The following is a 15,595-nucleotide window of genomic DNA, read 5'->3' as shown; positions in this document are numbered from 1 at the left end:
ATGGGTTATATTAATTAGCCATAAAATAGACACATTTTTATGAGACGGAGACATTCTAGGTTTTTTCTATCCATCATTAAAGCATTAGAAATTGGTTAAACCCGAGGCTTGGCAAAAAGCTTTCTTGTAGAGGGAATCCAAATCCATGTCGAAGAACACCTATAGGATACCTTTTTATTGAGACCTTATCTAGAAATTAATATAAGTATTTCAATAAGCATAAACTTAAAGAATTTTAAAATAAAAAAATTGCAATATCAAATTATTCTTTTTCTATACCAGCATCCATCGGCTGAAAATTTTAGCTTTTCCCCGTAGAGTCGAAGCGTTGCTGAAGCGATTAGAGTTTGGAGAGGGAGCTTATTTCCTACCCCTTTAGAAAAATGTATTCAATTAGTCACACAACTCATTATTAACTAGTTAAATATTAAATGAGAGTTATGGTAAAATTGTTGGGATTAAAATACACAGTCGCGGTTAATATGTGATTAATTAAAGGTTTTTCTATCATGTGATTATATTGAATTGTGAAAACTCGCTCTCTTAAACATTTAATTATTACTCAATAATTACCAACTAGATACGTGACCACTGACCATCTACATGAAGAGTAATATTCGACTTCCAAAGTGATAAATATTGTAACATTTATTTATAATAAAGCTATTCCTGTTTCCTATTGGCTGTTTTTGAGTACATGAGCCCATTACATCACCTCCGTAATTTAATGCAAAAACTATAAAAGGAATATTCCGTAATCAGATCGTATTTGCGATAGTTCAGTTAAAGAGTAACTCAATCAAGATAATTATATTCTACCTTCTCATTTCCCATCAATTTATCACCTCAAAGAAAGACTTCAAATGTGTCGTGATCACAAGATAGAATTTCTGCTCCTCAATAGTAATATATGTACTTGGAACCTAAATGACTGTTGACGTGGTTTGTTAAGTTATTGCATTCCATACCTTGAGTGATTATGTTATTTCAGTGAAGGCATTTAAGTAATTGGAATTTAAATAGGGAAGCGTATTATCCCGGTAAATTTATCCATCAAATTACCGCAGGCAGTACAATACAATTTATGCAAAGAAGGATAAGCGAAAATCGTAAATACGAACGTGGGCTCATCATATACAGACTAATGGAGGAATAAAAAGAGCAAAACACCATGTAGACATTTCCTGCCTCTCTACGACTTTTACTTTTTTCTTCAGCAATTTTTTTCGCGAGGAAAACGGTGGCATCGACGGAAGTTGGATGATACTGGCTGTCTCGTCAGGTGGCAGTGAGGCGTTTAAGAATGTTCCAACGGAGCAGCATGTGTGTACATGCATAAAAATCAAGGTCTTCGAGGATATCTTGCAAAAATATGTTATGCCTTCCCTATACTCCTCATCTGTGGTTTACTTTTTGTGATGCGATGTACCTGGTGGAGAGATGTAATCGGAAATGAGGATCCACCTCTCAGGGACCAAACAATTTCTTTCCCTCACCCGCTCTTCACTCACTTCTCGCTGTCCTTCTGGTTCTCCCCTTCCCACCTTTCGTCGTTGGTCAAACAACAACACCTTCGTCTCCAATTCCCTTCCAGAGATCCTATGGAAGGGGATGGGTGGAAGAAAGTAAAAAAAAGACGAGGAGGAGCGAGCTCTTCGTTTCACCCGTTGAAGCAAGCAATGCTTACGCCACCTTGGAACATCACTACTGCTTCGTCAGCGCCCGCGGTGTGTCGCCGGAAAGTTAAAGGCAAACAAAACCGGGGAGAAAGAGAGAGAAAAAAAATTGAAGGGACAGAAGGATGGGTGGGAGGGGATAGGTCGGTGAATCGTAAGGAGGGCGACCTCACCTCTCGCATAAGGCGAGAGGATGAGTGTGAGCAGGAGGCGAGTGCCAAAATAAACAAAGGTAGGGGATTGGGCTGAAGGCGGGCTCGTGGAGGGTGGCAGGGGGACTAGGGATTTCGTAGAGCAGCAGGGGGTGGGGGGGTTGAGTTGGGGACAAAGCAGAGATGCCCATGACTTGTGGATATTGCATTATAGAGGTACTCCCGAGTGTGGTTGGGATTGAGGTATCGAAGAAAAAAATCAATCTTATATTTCTAATGCAGTATAAATATATTTCAAGTTGTCTACAAATCATATACATTATTTACATCGATAGGAGAGAGAAGTTGTCTTTTGTAATTTAAAAAATTCGCCCGCTTGTTTAACACACACACACGTACAAAATAACATGCATTCAAGACACTCTTTTATGCCAATTACAATCATTTACTTTCAATTTCAATGAACTTTTTAAGTCACTCGCAGTTTTAAAATCACAGTCAGCGCAGTGGTGAAGTCGTTCGAATGTTTTTGAGTGTTCATGCTGTTTTTTAATAGTCATCACAGTGAGTCATATAATGATTTTCACATATTTAAACATTATAAAAAGAATCAACATACCATAGCCAATATTTCCAATATCTCTTCTTGCAGTACATTTAATTATGAATTATCATCATTTGGAAGTACGAAAAATATGTTTGTGTCATACAACAGGCAAGCAGCTTGATGATAGGTTGTAAGTCATTTGACACTTCATTCACGTCACCACTGGGATTATTAATTTAACGTTGGAATCATGCACAGGGATCACAATTAATTACAAATACTGAAAAATACGTACAAACGAATGCTATGTACACACTCGGAAGACAAAGAGAACGGCACACATTCACTTCATATTCATCACTCTCACAGGATTACGCGGGCGACCGGGCAAGAAATGGTAAGGCATAATCGTTTAACTACATACTTTTTATGGAGCTGTAAAATACACTTACATGAATAAATCTGTGCTGAAAGGCACACAGTCCCATATCACATGCTGGCGGCGGCACAATTGGTTGGACCATTCACTTGCGCACAGAACAACAACTCGTGGCACTGGGGGGGTTAGGGGAGACTTCAACAGATGAATGTGATGGAATAAAACAACTTTTGATCATTGGAATCTTAAAACATCTTACTGCTGCGGTGGATCTTTGGGGGTGGGGGGGGGGGGGATGATGAGGCTTATGTATTCTCGCCTTTCAACCTCCTGAAGGATCCAAGTTTCCTCGCCCGAAGTGCAGATGCGGCAAATGGTGCGGGAGGTGGCGCTTATCAGCCGGGTGGATTTTTTCACTATGAGAAGGACGTGGAGCGGAGTCATGGCCATGCGTGCGAGAGGAGGAGAGACTCGGGCGAGGAGTAGCGGTGGTCGTCCCCGGAAAGTCTCCCGAAAATCCCTCGGTCAAAACAGAATGGGCAGAGTTTAGGATGGGTGGGTGAAGGGGAGCGTGATGAAGCTCGAAAACACTTTTGTGTCCACGAAGGACAAGGAATAGGAATAAAGGAATGGGGAGTTGGAAGTAAAAGGGGGAAACAGGTGACGGCTCTCAGGTAAAAGGGAAATTTTTGACGGGTGAAGGAAGAGACTGGCAAAGGATTAGGACAAAAGATTTAAGGCGAGGGTGCGAGGATTGTTGCACTAATCGGTGCACATCTTTGCACCTGTATCCCAAGGCGTGACGACGAAGGTCCAAAGGAAGGGGATTGGAGTGGAAGAAATAGAATTCAGTGGAACTGGGTGGGCTCCTGATGAAAGGCGATGAGGCTGGGCGTTGAGTTCGAGATCGTCGCTGGTGAGGAGGAAAATACTGCTCTGCACGCTCCTTTATTTTCTTCTGGGGAGCAATAAAACAATTGGAGGCTCTGAGGGATGCGCGACTGCAACACACGGCGGGATTGGTGTGGTCTTTTTTTATAGCGGAGGCAAGCGAGAGGTCGAGGTGATGACGAGTGGGAGGATATAAGGCGAAGAAGGGTGTAAGGGGTGCAGAGGAGGGATATTCCCTTTTCTGATGAACGGGTGAAATGTGACAAGGTGAGGCAAAAAGGTGAGTAGAAGGTGGGAGCCATGATGCGGACTGAAGGATCTGGCATAAAAAGAAACAACGATGCTAATGTAATGCCGTCCCATCTCCCTCACTCTCTCCTAAAGCGACCGAACACTTAAGATTTTCATGTTCGTACGGAAATGACACACCCTGTACGCCACACACTCATCTTCTGCCCTACCCACCTCCTCCCTTCACCTCATACTGTTGCCCGCTGACCTCTTGTCACGCCCTTTTGCCCATCCGCCGCACTCCTCTGTCATGGTTGACAAAACTGCGTACGACAGAGATGAAAACACTTTCACGTCATGTCCACAGTCCCATAAGGTTCCGATAACTTACAAAAATCTGCACTGGGGAAAGCGACGATAAATCACCAGGTTGAACTGTTGATGCACGCATCCATCCATGTATGTATCAATAAAGTATCTTTCAGTTCTGTTATTTACATAGTTTTATAATACTCTCAATAACTTAATAAAAATCTCATTCAATAGTCCTCAATTTCCTTATTTAATCGTTCCAGGTAATTTAGGAGGACAACTCAAATTTCATCCGCTTTTCATGACTTCTCTGACGAACGTACATATATACACACACTCTTAATTACACTTTTTTCTCCGTCACATTGCACTTGGTATTGAAGGTATTCTGTCCGCATTTCTGGGAGTTAAAATTCTTTGCCCCAGCAGACAGGCTCGTGGAAGGGGAGAGGGGGGTGTAAATCCGGTTGTTCACTTTTTGGCGACAGCCGAGACGATTTATTACGGATGGACTTTCCTTCTCTTTTGGAAGGACTTTTTCGTTGGCAATCGGCCACCCCTGTCGCATACCGTGGGATGATGAGGGGAATAAAGGAGGAGCATGGAGGGAAGGATGAGAGTTGCTAGAAAGGGACACATTCCTTCAGTCTCCTGACCGAGGGGCACGGGGTAGGAATTCATGGAGTGGGGAGCACGTCAATGTAGGTAAGCAGGAGTAGGGCTCGGAAGGGGATAGGGCGAAAATGTGCTCTCTCTTAGAACTCGCATGCTGCCAAACTCTTAGACAGGGAGAGGAGTTGGAGTTCCGGAGGAAGAAGTAAGCTTTTGTACGGGCTGGCACGCACAGGTGTGGAATGGGGTGGTGGATGGGAGGGAGATGACGATCGTCTTCAGGGTGCGAAGGCCTTAAAGGATAAAGAGGGTGAGAGGGAAAGATACGGGAGGGAGGTAGTGGAGAGATGTGGAAGAAGCGGTCAAGCTTTACGGTACATTCTTCATTTTTACGGCCTCACCTTCCTCCTTCCTCTGGCCCTCGGGATCCGGTCAGTCACGCTGACTCCACCTCCTCCCACGCCGAGGAAAACACCGAAACTACGAAAGGGCCGAAAGGGAGAGGAAGAAAGAACCATAGGAGGGGAAAGAAAGGCGAAGGAATGGAGGTGGGTCGGGGGAGAACGTTGGAGGAGGAAAAAGCTCTTCTCTCAAATAGCCTACGCCCTCAGTCGGCGAGTTCCGCGACTAATTCCTACACACCAACCTTCATCCCACCCCACTCCGATCCACCCCCAACTTCAAAGTCTCTCTCCTCATCTCCATTTTATGTCCCATAGGCGGCGCTTGATCCTGCCACTCAAACTAACCCTTCATCAACCGAACCCCTTTCAAATGCTTCCACACTCGATCACTAACCACAACTCGTAATCTTCACTTCATCACGAGAAAAAAATTTGGATCATTCCCACGCCTATGAAGTACTCTCCATTTCCTTTAACGCGTACGTCTTCTCTTCGATTCCCACCGGTCGATTCAGGGCCTTCGTCACTGTCCTGTCCGTTTGTGGGCCTCAAGAATCAAAGTTTACCTCCTCCCCTCCCCAATGGGCGAGCCAAGGGAAGAGTCCAAAAGAGTAATAATAAACAAGGAAAGGGGATATGGAAATCGGGCCCTCTCGAAATAGGTTGACGCCCTCCCACGCACTCGGGCGCGCACACAGACACAGTCTCTCGCCAGTCGATGGCAGTGCACGCAAGCACGCATTTCAACACACGTCAGAGGGACGGCTCCGGATCACGCACACATGTTATAGACAGTCTCTCACGCACATACACGGGCGCGCGAGACCGCGGTCCTTTTTCCACCGGGTCCACCTCCCTCCCTCACTCCACTTCCCTTTAGGACTTGTTCCGAAGGAATAAAAAAGACGCATAAAAAGGAAAAGGGCTGTCGCTGGCGTGCGGCGTGGATGCTATGGTGGAGGGGGGAGGACGGGAAGAGGGGGTGGAGGGACGTGAGTTTTAAGACAGCGAGGGAGGAAGGAGTGAGAGAGAAATGCTGCTCTGGAGACCGGGTGACAATGAATTTCGCGTGAGGCGGTGGTGGACTTCTCAATTCTTCTCTCCTCCTTCACCCGAAAGGTTTTTCCCATTTGCCAAACGGCCTGCCATTATCGTCCCGAAGAGCCGTTTTCGGATTCCCCTCCCTTGCTCACAAATTTTCACATGCCGCCCACTTAAGCTGGGATGTATGAGTTACATTGAGCAGGAGCCGCCCACATTACTCCGTACTCCCGGTGCAGTTGGCTTCTTACTTGCGGAGATTTCAACGCTACGTTTCCTGCTCGGGTGGCTTCAACGCCGAGCAATATGGTGATGAGGGGAGAGGGAAAGGGCCTACGGGCTCGAGTGGGCGTGGTACCAAACGCTAGCTCGGTGAAATTCTGTCCCCTATCCCCATTCCCCAATTTCCCTAACAGTGGGGCCTTCCAATTTTTTTATCACCCACGACGTCTGGGTCTGTCGCGAGGGTGTGGAAAGGGTTGGGGTTTCGAAAGGTACGAAGCTGGAAGAGTTCCTGCTTCTCACACAATACACACACACTGAAGCACGCTCACTTAAAGTTTATCCTTTTTCAAGAAGCTGCTCATATGGTGGGAAAAGTATTTTTTTCTTCCAAGGAGACGAAACCTAAGACCAGGATTGGGTGAAAGGTGAGAGATTCAGAGTCTGGCGGCTCATGGGTGGGTAAAACGTTCAAGAGGAGACAGTTTTTTCATCGTTCATTCGCTGTGATGTCGACAGTTTGTGGAGTAACTGAAAGATTCACTTATAAACTCGAGGATAAAATGAAAATATTTCAAACCGTCGACTTGGCGAATAACTTTCACGCAGACATTTAATTACATATTCCGTTTTTTCATACCAAACCTATCTTTTTGCCCGCCATGCAGGTCCTAAAGTCCTAGGTCATTCACTAAAACATTCACACTCAGTTTATATTGTCTGTCTTTTAATAAACTGAGAACACAGTTGGAACATATGAAAGACGATTGAGACACTATTTCATCAAGTGTTCTACACGTTTCTCTTGCTTAATTGAACACAGCCGTCAAATGGATGGATTAAAAAGAGTGGACGTGTCCTAGCTTCCATCCTTTCTCGCGTTCTGACGCACTTTAGATTCGTATCGCCTCTGGCAATCAATAATATGTTCATGAACTCGCTCTATCCTCAAGTTCAAGATTTTTAAAGACTTCTCTGGCAAGAAAGGCAAGACGTCCCGGAATTCCGGGTCGAAATTCTGAAAAGACCGTCTTAGAGCCTCACCCACTTCTGGTCGCTTTGCTCTCAGCCTCCTGATAGCATCAGCTGTGGATCTTCTGAAGACACACGAAGAATCCAGCAGGGAGGCGTGATACCTCTCATATTTAGGAAGCAGCCTATACCCGTGCAGAAGGGCACTCTCGTTGTCTAAAAATAGTAGATGGCCCTCGCCAAGAGTCGATCCCTCTGGGGATGCCGGGCGAAGGGTGTTGGGTGCCGCGCCTTGCAGACGAGCCAAATTATGCGCGGGCGAGTCGAGCATCGCAGGATTCCACTGTAGATTGTACAGGTTGTTCACCACGCGATCGAGGTTGGCTGTCAGATAGTCGAACACGAGGAGGTCGGACCACTGGGCGAGTTCGGTCAGGTGTTTGAGGAGAGCGGGGGAGAGGGCGGTGCGGGTGACCGGTAGGGAGGAATCGGAGGACGCGTTCAGCTGCAGGTTGGCGAGGGAAGAGGCGCGGGTGCCATCGCGGATGATCGACTTCACGTCCGGCGGGTGCATCCTTTTGTCACCCCCACGGAGCAGGGGCGGGATGAAGGCGGGACCCAGGCCATCGACGTATTGAGTGAGCACCACGGCCTTGCCGTCCGCCCACTGCGCCACCCCGAGGGCTCCCCTGACAGCGGCCCAGCGGTCTACCTCCGCGCCGGGCTCTAAGCCATTGGTCGAGGCGGACGCTCCGCGGCCGACGACGGCGAGTGAAGACGGCGCGACGTGGCCGCCCATGCCGAGGAGCCCGGCGAGGTAGAACCCGAAGATTTCGCCTTGGATCTGGTCGGTGTTTTGTCGGTAGCGGGCGCACGCACGTATTCCTCCCTCAAGCGTGAGAAGACGGTTCTGCATCCGACCGCACCCCTCTTCGAGGCCCACGACGGCTGAGGAACGCACTGTGCGTCGCCATGCCACGCTGTCGGAGTCGGCAAATCCTTTTGGAATGGCAGATTCGATGGTTTCGCCCCAAAAAGCGCCGGATATAACGTCCGGCCACTCTTCCTTTGGTGCAGGAACCGCCTCCGCGCCTGCTGCTGCAACGGCGCTCGCGACTTCGCCTTCTATCGACGGCGTCACGAAGGACACCCCCTGGAATGACGGAGATTCCAGTGGGGGTGGAAGAGAGGCTGATTCCTCATCAACTTTAGGCTCATCGACGAAGGGTATCGAGGGTGGATGCGGTGTGGCGGTGCCCGTCGATGTCGAGGTTCGTCTCCTCCAACCTTTACCTTCGGAGTACGCCCACTGAAAACTCTCAATGCTGTTTGCGGCTGGAACGTCGGAGGACGTCTTGCCGGATCGTACGAAGTTTTGTGGCGCGGGAGACAGGGTGGGCGGGGGCAGGGATCTCCTCTGCTGGGGGTATGCGAGTGCCGCGGGCGGGGGCAGCACGTACAGCGGAATCGTCACCCCGATGACGATTCCCACGAGGAAGGCGAGCGCGGCGGTGAGGAGCAGGAGGCTCCGCAAGGAGCGGGGCTGCTCACCCGGCAGCAGGAACGGCCGCGCTCCCATCTCGGCTCGTAAGGGGGGACTGACCAAGAGTCAAAACAATTCTGGGAATTTCCGCTCGGGGAGTGATGCCGTGGAGACGTTCGGGAGCACTACGTACAGCAACACGTCAACATCGGCACTTCCATTCCTGCAGCCTCGGCGACGCACTTCAGTCACCACTGTCGGCCGGTGAGCCGAACAGCAAAACACACGTCGACTCACAGGCAGGCACCGAGGGAAGAGTATTTTCAGCCTTCTTATTCAAAAGAGCTTTCCGTTCGGAGTCGCGCCTCTCGACGAAGAGCATAAAAAAAAAATTTCACTGCTTCACATTCCCACTCGGGGAGGGGAACAAAGAGGGAGGAAGGTATCCTTTAGCCTTCGTGAGTGTGTGAGAGAGAGGTCTTCGCACCGAATGTCCAAAACGTGAAACGAGAAGAGGCGGAGATCACACGCTAAACAAAACACTGTTGCGGGGCAATAAAACCACTCCTCTCTTACGAAATCATTCCCCAGGAAGGATGGGTGGATGCCTGGAGAAGAGTATGCGGCATGGGGGGCGGCAGCTGGTGGCGGCCGGTCGGGAGATTCCTTCTTTGCCTTCTCTCCCTCTCTCTCTCTCGGCAGGCACGCGGACGGTCGAAGCCGGCTTCGGCGAGGCACTCTCTCACAGCAGACGGAGGAGTTTTGAGAGGGGAAGATGAAGAGAAGGGGGATCACGGATGGCAGGCAGCGGGATAGCGGAGGGAATAAACTCGGGTAAAAGAGTGGTAATGTATTTGTATGGACGGCTGCGTTCTCTCGTGGGGCGAGTTTGCGAGGCAGCGGCCGCTCTCTCTTTCGTAGACCGTCCGGCTCGAGCTCACGCTGTCAACTGCTGGACGGAGTGGCCCGGAGGGCGCATGTGGTCTTCGGCGGCGGGAGGTAGGGGGTCGGGAATCCGGAGGGAGGGCGGGTAGGGGAAGGATACCCCGTGGGGGACGTAGGGGAGGGAGGTGCGCGAAGGGAGAGAGGAGGAGTGGGGGAAGGAGGGGAAGGGCAAGGACGATGCTCAACACACTCCCTCTTGGTGTCCCTTTTGTGTATGTATCTCTCTCTCTCTTTTTCTCCTCACTTCTCCTCCTCTTTCGCTGCCGCCCAGTGTGACTTCCCCACGGGAGAGAGAGAGAGCTTGTTGGTCCGAAATCCTTTTGCAGGCGTATCCCACAGATGAGGATTCCTTCCCTTATTTCTTCTCTTTTCACCGCAAGAAAGTTGATTGCATGGGTGAAGGTTGTTGTCTCCAGCTACGAATTCGCCCTCTCGGGAGGCTGCTTGGCTATTCAACCTGTTGAGAAGAAGAAAGATAGGGTGATTTGAGATTTCGTCCTCGCTAGTATATAATGTAATGATTGTGCATAGTAAAAAACGTAAATAGCATGTATACAAAATAGTATTACGTAACAACATTTCCTGCCACTATTTCGTTCTGTACTTAGGTGTTCCACGACGATCGTTACAATTTATACTTTTTTTTAAATTTTAAGGAGTGATTTATAGTTCCGTTTCTATCGCTGCATGAATTTAACTCATAATATTATTTTTTTTAGAAAATTATTATTTCCAGTTTATACCTGGCTACTTGTAAATAAAATTATACCGATTAAAATTGAACTTCTTTACGTAATACTTCTTCTTGGTCTATACGAGTTATAATTATAAATAAATACTATCAATGTAAATGGCATATTACTAAAATGTGTACATCTAAAGATTCATTTACATATTTATACCAAGAAAAGTACTGATATATGCAGATAAAATACATTTAATTTATGTTTATGTATATTTAGGGAAGTACGGAAAAGTTTAACTAAAGATAAACCTACTTCTGATGTGATTTTATAAAACACTACCCTTATATACCCATGTTCTGTTTCATAGTTTTGCACATGAGCCGTTGTAAATCTCCATCAAAATCCAAGGAAAAAACTTAGGTGGAAGGCACAAGTTTACGGCAACCTGGGTGGGTAATTTACCCTAGCAAATAAAGAAATCATTCTGGTCCGCCGCACCTCCCCAACATGTATGCCATCGTTAGAAAAACCATTTCCTCACGAGAACACAAAAGTTCTGTCATCTCGCATTTTCTGCATAGGAAGAAAACAAGAGATTAACGGTTGCGTGCTCGTGAAAGTATATTATGAATGATTCGAAGAGACTTAAGGCTCACCATCGTATGTATTTACCAGCGTCAACGTTCGGTCAACAAACTACGATCCCGTGTAACTCAAATTTTAGGATTATTTTTTCTACCTAGAACTTTCCAGAGATAAGAATGACGTTACAAAAGCATGATTCTATATATAAACCTCTTGCGCTGTAATGATGTGTCTAGCTCGTCATGAACATGCGATGCCAAACCGCGCAATGACGAGTGTATCTCGTCATCGGATTTCCATAATTTTAGCACTATTTTCAGGAACAATACAATTATTTTGAAATCTTAACAATATTAAAACATTCACAGTATACACAAATAATTCATTTTCCATGAAACATGATGCATGGGAAGGATTAAAATGATTTTTTTTGAGTGGCGAAAGCTATGCTCTCCATGTTTAATAATCACATTTTATTTCGCGGTTCTACGTTGATTACAAATTACAAAATATCATTTCATTACCTACCATTTGTAAAATAACCACAGAAAATTAAATGGAGAATAGGAACACGATATTCAGAAAATTAATCGAAGTGGAAGGGGTTAACTCATACTCATTGAACAGACTTTACTTCGCAAAAGAAAATGTTCTAATAGTCAGTTTATATATTCAGATCTTTTCCCTGTTAGCCCACCAAATTATAGACCGAACAGGAGAAATGATTAATTTCTGAGATGTATATTTTATTAGCTACTAGTCTATTGTTTAATACTTTGCAATTTTTGATGAAATGTTCATTTATTTATATTGCTAGAAAGACTTAATGTTAGTAATATCAAGCGTATTCTTCATGGTGCTGTTTTGTGTAGTTAATAGTTTCAACTTTTTATTGTATACTTGCATTATTTTAGTTAGATTGCGTTTGACCATCGATATTGTTTTACTCGGAATCCTGATTTTTCAGAATTCAAGAAGAATTCCTTCTAACTTCACGGAATCCGCCACACCTTCCGCATTGTCACTTTCCGACTCGACGGAAACCAAATTTTGATGCTAACAAATGCTTTCGCTGACTGTCCATCTCCGGCGAATGCTTTAGCGATTGCTCACGGGTCCGGCTCATGTGGGCGACCGCCGTCTTCAGACGGAGGAGAGAAGGCTTTACCTTCCCCGGGACACGGATGGGCGTCTGCGGCAGCTGAGCGCCCACCACCCTCACAAAGCCCTTCGCGTCTTTTCTTCCATTCAAATCCCAAAAATAACATCACGGTCGGGCGAATGTTATTCCCTTGCGCGCTGCCTGTGGCTCTCTCTCTCTCTTCGCCGTGAGGTTCGGGTCGGCTCGGAGAGGGGCGGGGGAGGGGAAGGTGGGGGAGTTATGGGATGTTGGGGAGTGGGGGGAAAGGTCCTTTCGTTGAGGGCTAAGGGCGAGCACAAGGAGGCGGGGGTGGTAGCCCGCTGTGAGGATGGCGCAGAGAACAGGGACTCTTGGAAGAAGTTGCTCGTGGATAAGGGAGTTTGGCAGGGATGGGGTTGTCGAGAGGAGGAGGATAGTGGGGCTCCCTAGCGGTCGGGGGCATGCGAGGAGGGCACAAGTTGTGTCAAAGGTGGTGGTCGAAGGACTTTACCTCCTCCCCACCCCCTTTTCCCTCAACAACCCTCACTAACCTTTCCAAACCCAACCGCACCACACCTCTGCAGCCAAGACTCCTTCTCTTTCCGCTGCCTTCTCTCATTCTTCACTTTTTTACTGCTTTTTTCCTCATATCCCTCCACTTCTCAAAAGCAAAAGAGAGCATATATCGCTCACTCCTATTTCATCCATCTGTGATGGAAATTATTTGGCCCAGCCCTCCTGTTGCTGCCTTCCATCTCCGCTTTAGTCGTTTGCCGACCTCAATGTAAATGACGCTTACGTGTTTCAGCATTCCTGTTTTTATTCTCGATCATCTCACAGCTCTGGCTTTTCATTTTTCGAGTCCTTTGAGTCGAGTGATCGCGTTAGTGAGACGTTTTAATCAATGAATTGCAGTTTGCTAATCCTTGCCGTCGATGATATGATCATCTTGAGTGAGACGTTATGCATAAGAAATTCGTGGGAATGTGTACACTTTTGGCTAACCCCTGACATCCTCAGAAACCATTGCCTAATTGATGCCCGTCTTGCGAAGCCTTATTCTTTTTAATGAATTATGCCAGTTTTATTGCCCAATTACGCTTCCTAAATAGATGCATTATTTTTTATATTAGGAAATAAGTATTGAAAAGGGAATGCCATGAAGGTAAGGGAAACTGCTAGAAAACTTCATAAAGACTCCGTGCGAACCAATCTTATTCGGTAGAATACTTTAGTAATTATTAGAGTAATAACAAAAATAATTATACATAATCAGTGAAATAGCAATAGTAAAGGTAATAATATCAGTTCAGCTTTATTTTGCGCTTCAAAAATATAGGAGAATAAAGAAAACTGAATTTCTTAGCCCAATACCAATCCTATTGATGCTTTAGCGACTTACCTCCGGGCCAAACTATTAAAAAACTTCTCCCATTATGTACTTTATATTTTGAACGCCGTTTAAAATCGCTTGCGACTGGCCGAGAGATAGAATAATTTGTAGAGGTATAACTGTATTTGCCTTCGTGATTTGGATTTTAAACATAGGCGTATAAAATTCAGGACGTTTAAAATAATTTATGTATTTAAATACAATATCACCACATTCCTGTCATTTTGATTCACTAAAATACCTTTCTTATGGAGGACACGAATGTTTTTCAGTAACATCAGGAATTATTGTTCTTAATGTTGTGTTATTTTTATTTTATAAACATTCATCGGCCTAACCTTTTCCTAATTCAATAGTGGATCAGATCTACCTCTGCATGCTACGCAAGAAATGACTGGCAAAAACTGCGGAGCCTGAGGATTGAAACAAAATAATTTTCCTAACCTGCGCTGTCATCGCTTTTTTCCTTGCCTAGCCAAAGCCATTCCTCCCCTGACCCATATTTCAGTCAGCATGCAGGTTCGGCGACCGAGAACTTTTTTCGCGGAAGAGATTATTTCTGAGCCATTCCATCGAAAAGGGATTAGGCCTCGGAGGCGTTGGAGGAATTCCTAACACCCAAACGAAGGGAGGAGAGGCCGGACACGACGCGACGGAAGGAAGCGATGGCAAGGAGATCGGTGGGCTACCACTGGCGAAGGACCCAGCTGCAGCAACCTCATCTCTCTCTTCCCACTACATTCCCCTCCTTCCCTTGCGTCCATTCCATTCGGACATTCCAGAGGAGCCAACGAGGGAGCGTGGAGGGGGGGAGGAGTTTTAGAGGCAGCGAGACCCACACGCTGCCCCCGGGGGCCCGTCCCTTAGAGCCGGCCCTCTAACCGCCCCACCCTTGTCGCATTCCCCTCTCTGCCAACCTCCCCTTCCCTTTAAAGGCCCCAACAGGACATAGCTCTCTCTCTCTCTCAGGCCCCAATGCCTGTATAGACCCCGACTCGGAAGGGAAAGGAATTCATCCATCCCTTCACGGCGTTTTCCCTCGGCCACACCACCCACACCAGTGGTGCCCAAGGGAGAGAGGAGAGCACCGAAAGCTCACCACTCCCATGGGATCACTTCTCAACCCTCTCCTTCCCTTTTTACCACCCGTTCCTCAAAAATCCTCCCTTTTCATCCCCAGCTCCGTCCCATCCTCCATCTGCACCTTTTTCCCATCCACCACCCAGGCCCTAATCGGTTGTTTCTGGCCGGGCGCGCGGTGGAACGGAGAAATACCCATAGCGCACTGCGAGTGAAACGTGTTTAAACTGGAAAAGAGGATTACACCGTTGTAAACGCCCTCGGAAACGTTTCCGCACGGTCGACGTTTACAACCGTTAATCCGGCGAGTCAACGGTATTCGGAGGCATCTCTCGGTGGTGACTTATGTTCAACGCTTCGGGTTGCGGACAATGCAGGAAGCCGAGGCGCTTGTTTTCCCCTCGGTCCTGAAATCGGATGATTGGTTGATTATATATTCCTACCGCAGAAAATTTTCAGTTAGTAATGTGGTCACGTCCCATAATCCGTCCCGCACGCAATTATTTTCCTACTGGCCAACGAGTAGTCACATACAGGTGTATTATTACGTAAGGAAATTTACGACTCCGCATTTTAATTCGTTTTTATCTTAGTATATCAACCGAAAGTAAGTTTCGATTATTTTCAGCCCCTCATCGAGGATTAAATATTCGGATTACATAATGATATTTATTTGTCCAGTATTAACTTTCTGATGGTTTAATATACACTTGTGGACATGCCAAATAGAATATATTCTTCATATTCCTATTTTTATAATATATATGTCATCCTCTTAGTCTTACATTTTGAATGCTTTTATTGCGCTTTACAGCTTCTTTTGGGTTTTTGGGGTGAATTATAATTTCTGAAAGGTTGATATTA

The 15,595-nt window shown here is 46.5% G+C and overlaps 1 protein-coding gene across 2 annotated transcripts in view; it reads right to left on the bottom strand.

The window, feature by feature from the left end:
* Positions 1–2,093: 2,093 nt before the first annotated feature.
* LOC124153559 (extracellular serine/threonine protein kinase four-jointed) overlaps positions 2,094–15,595 on the bottom strand; it is a 322,305-nt gene continuing 308,803 nt past the window's right edge. For both annotated transcript variants that reach the window (XM_046526793.1, XM_046526792.1), the window contains exon 6: positions 2,094–10,324. In XM_046526793.1, the coding sequence (XP_046382749.1) occupies positions 7,327–9,018 (1,692 nt within the window). In that variant the 5' untranslated portion in view covers positions 9,019–10,324 and the 3' untranslated portion in view covers positions 2,094–7,326. The remainder of the gene's footprint in view (positions 10,325–15,595) is intronic.

Source organism: Ischnura elegans, chromosome 2 (assembly GCF_921293095.1).
Source record: "Ischnura elegans chromosome 2, ioIscEleg1.1, whole genome shotgun sequence".
In the NCBI taxonomy this organism is placed as follows: domain Eukaryota; kingdom Metazoa; phylum Arthropoda; class Insecta; order Odonata; family Coenagrionidae; genus Ischnura; species Ischnura elegans.
The sequence above is the reverse complement of the archived record's forward strand: the minus strand, read 5'-3'. Positions and strand labels throughout refer to the sequence as shown.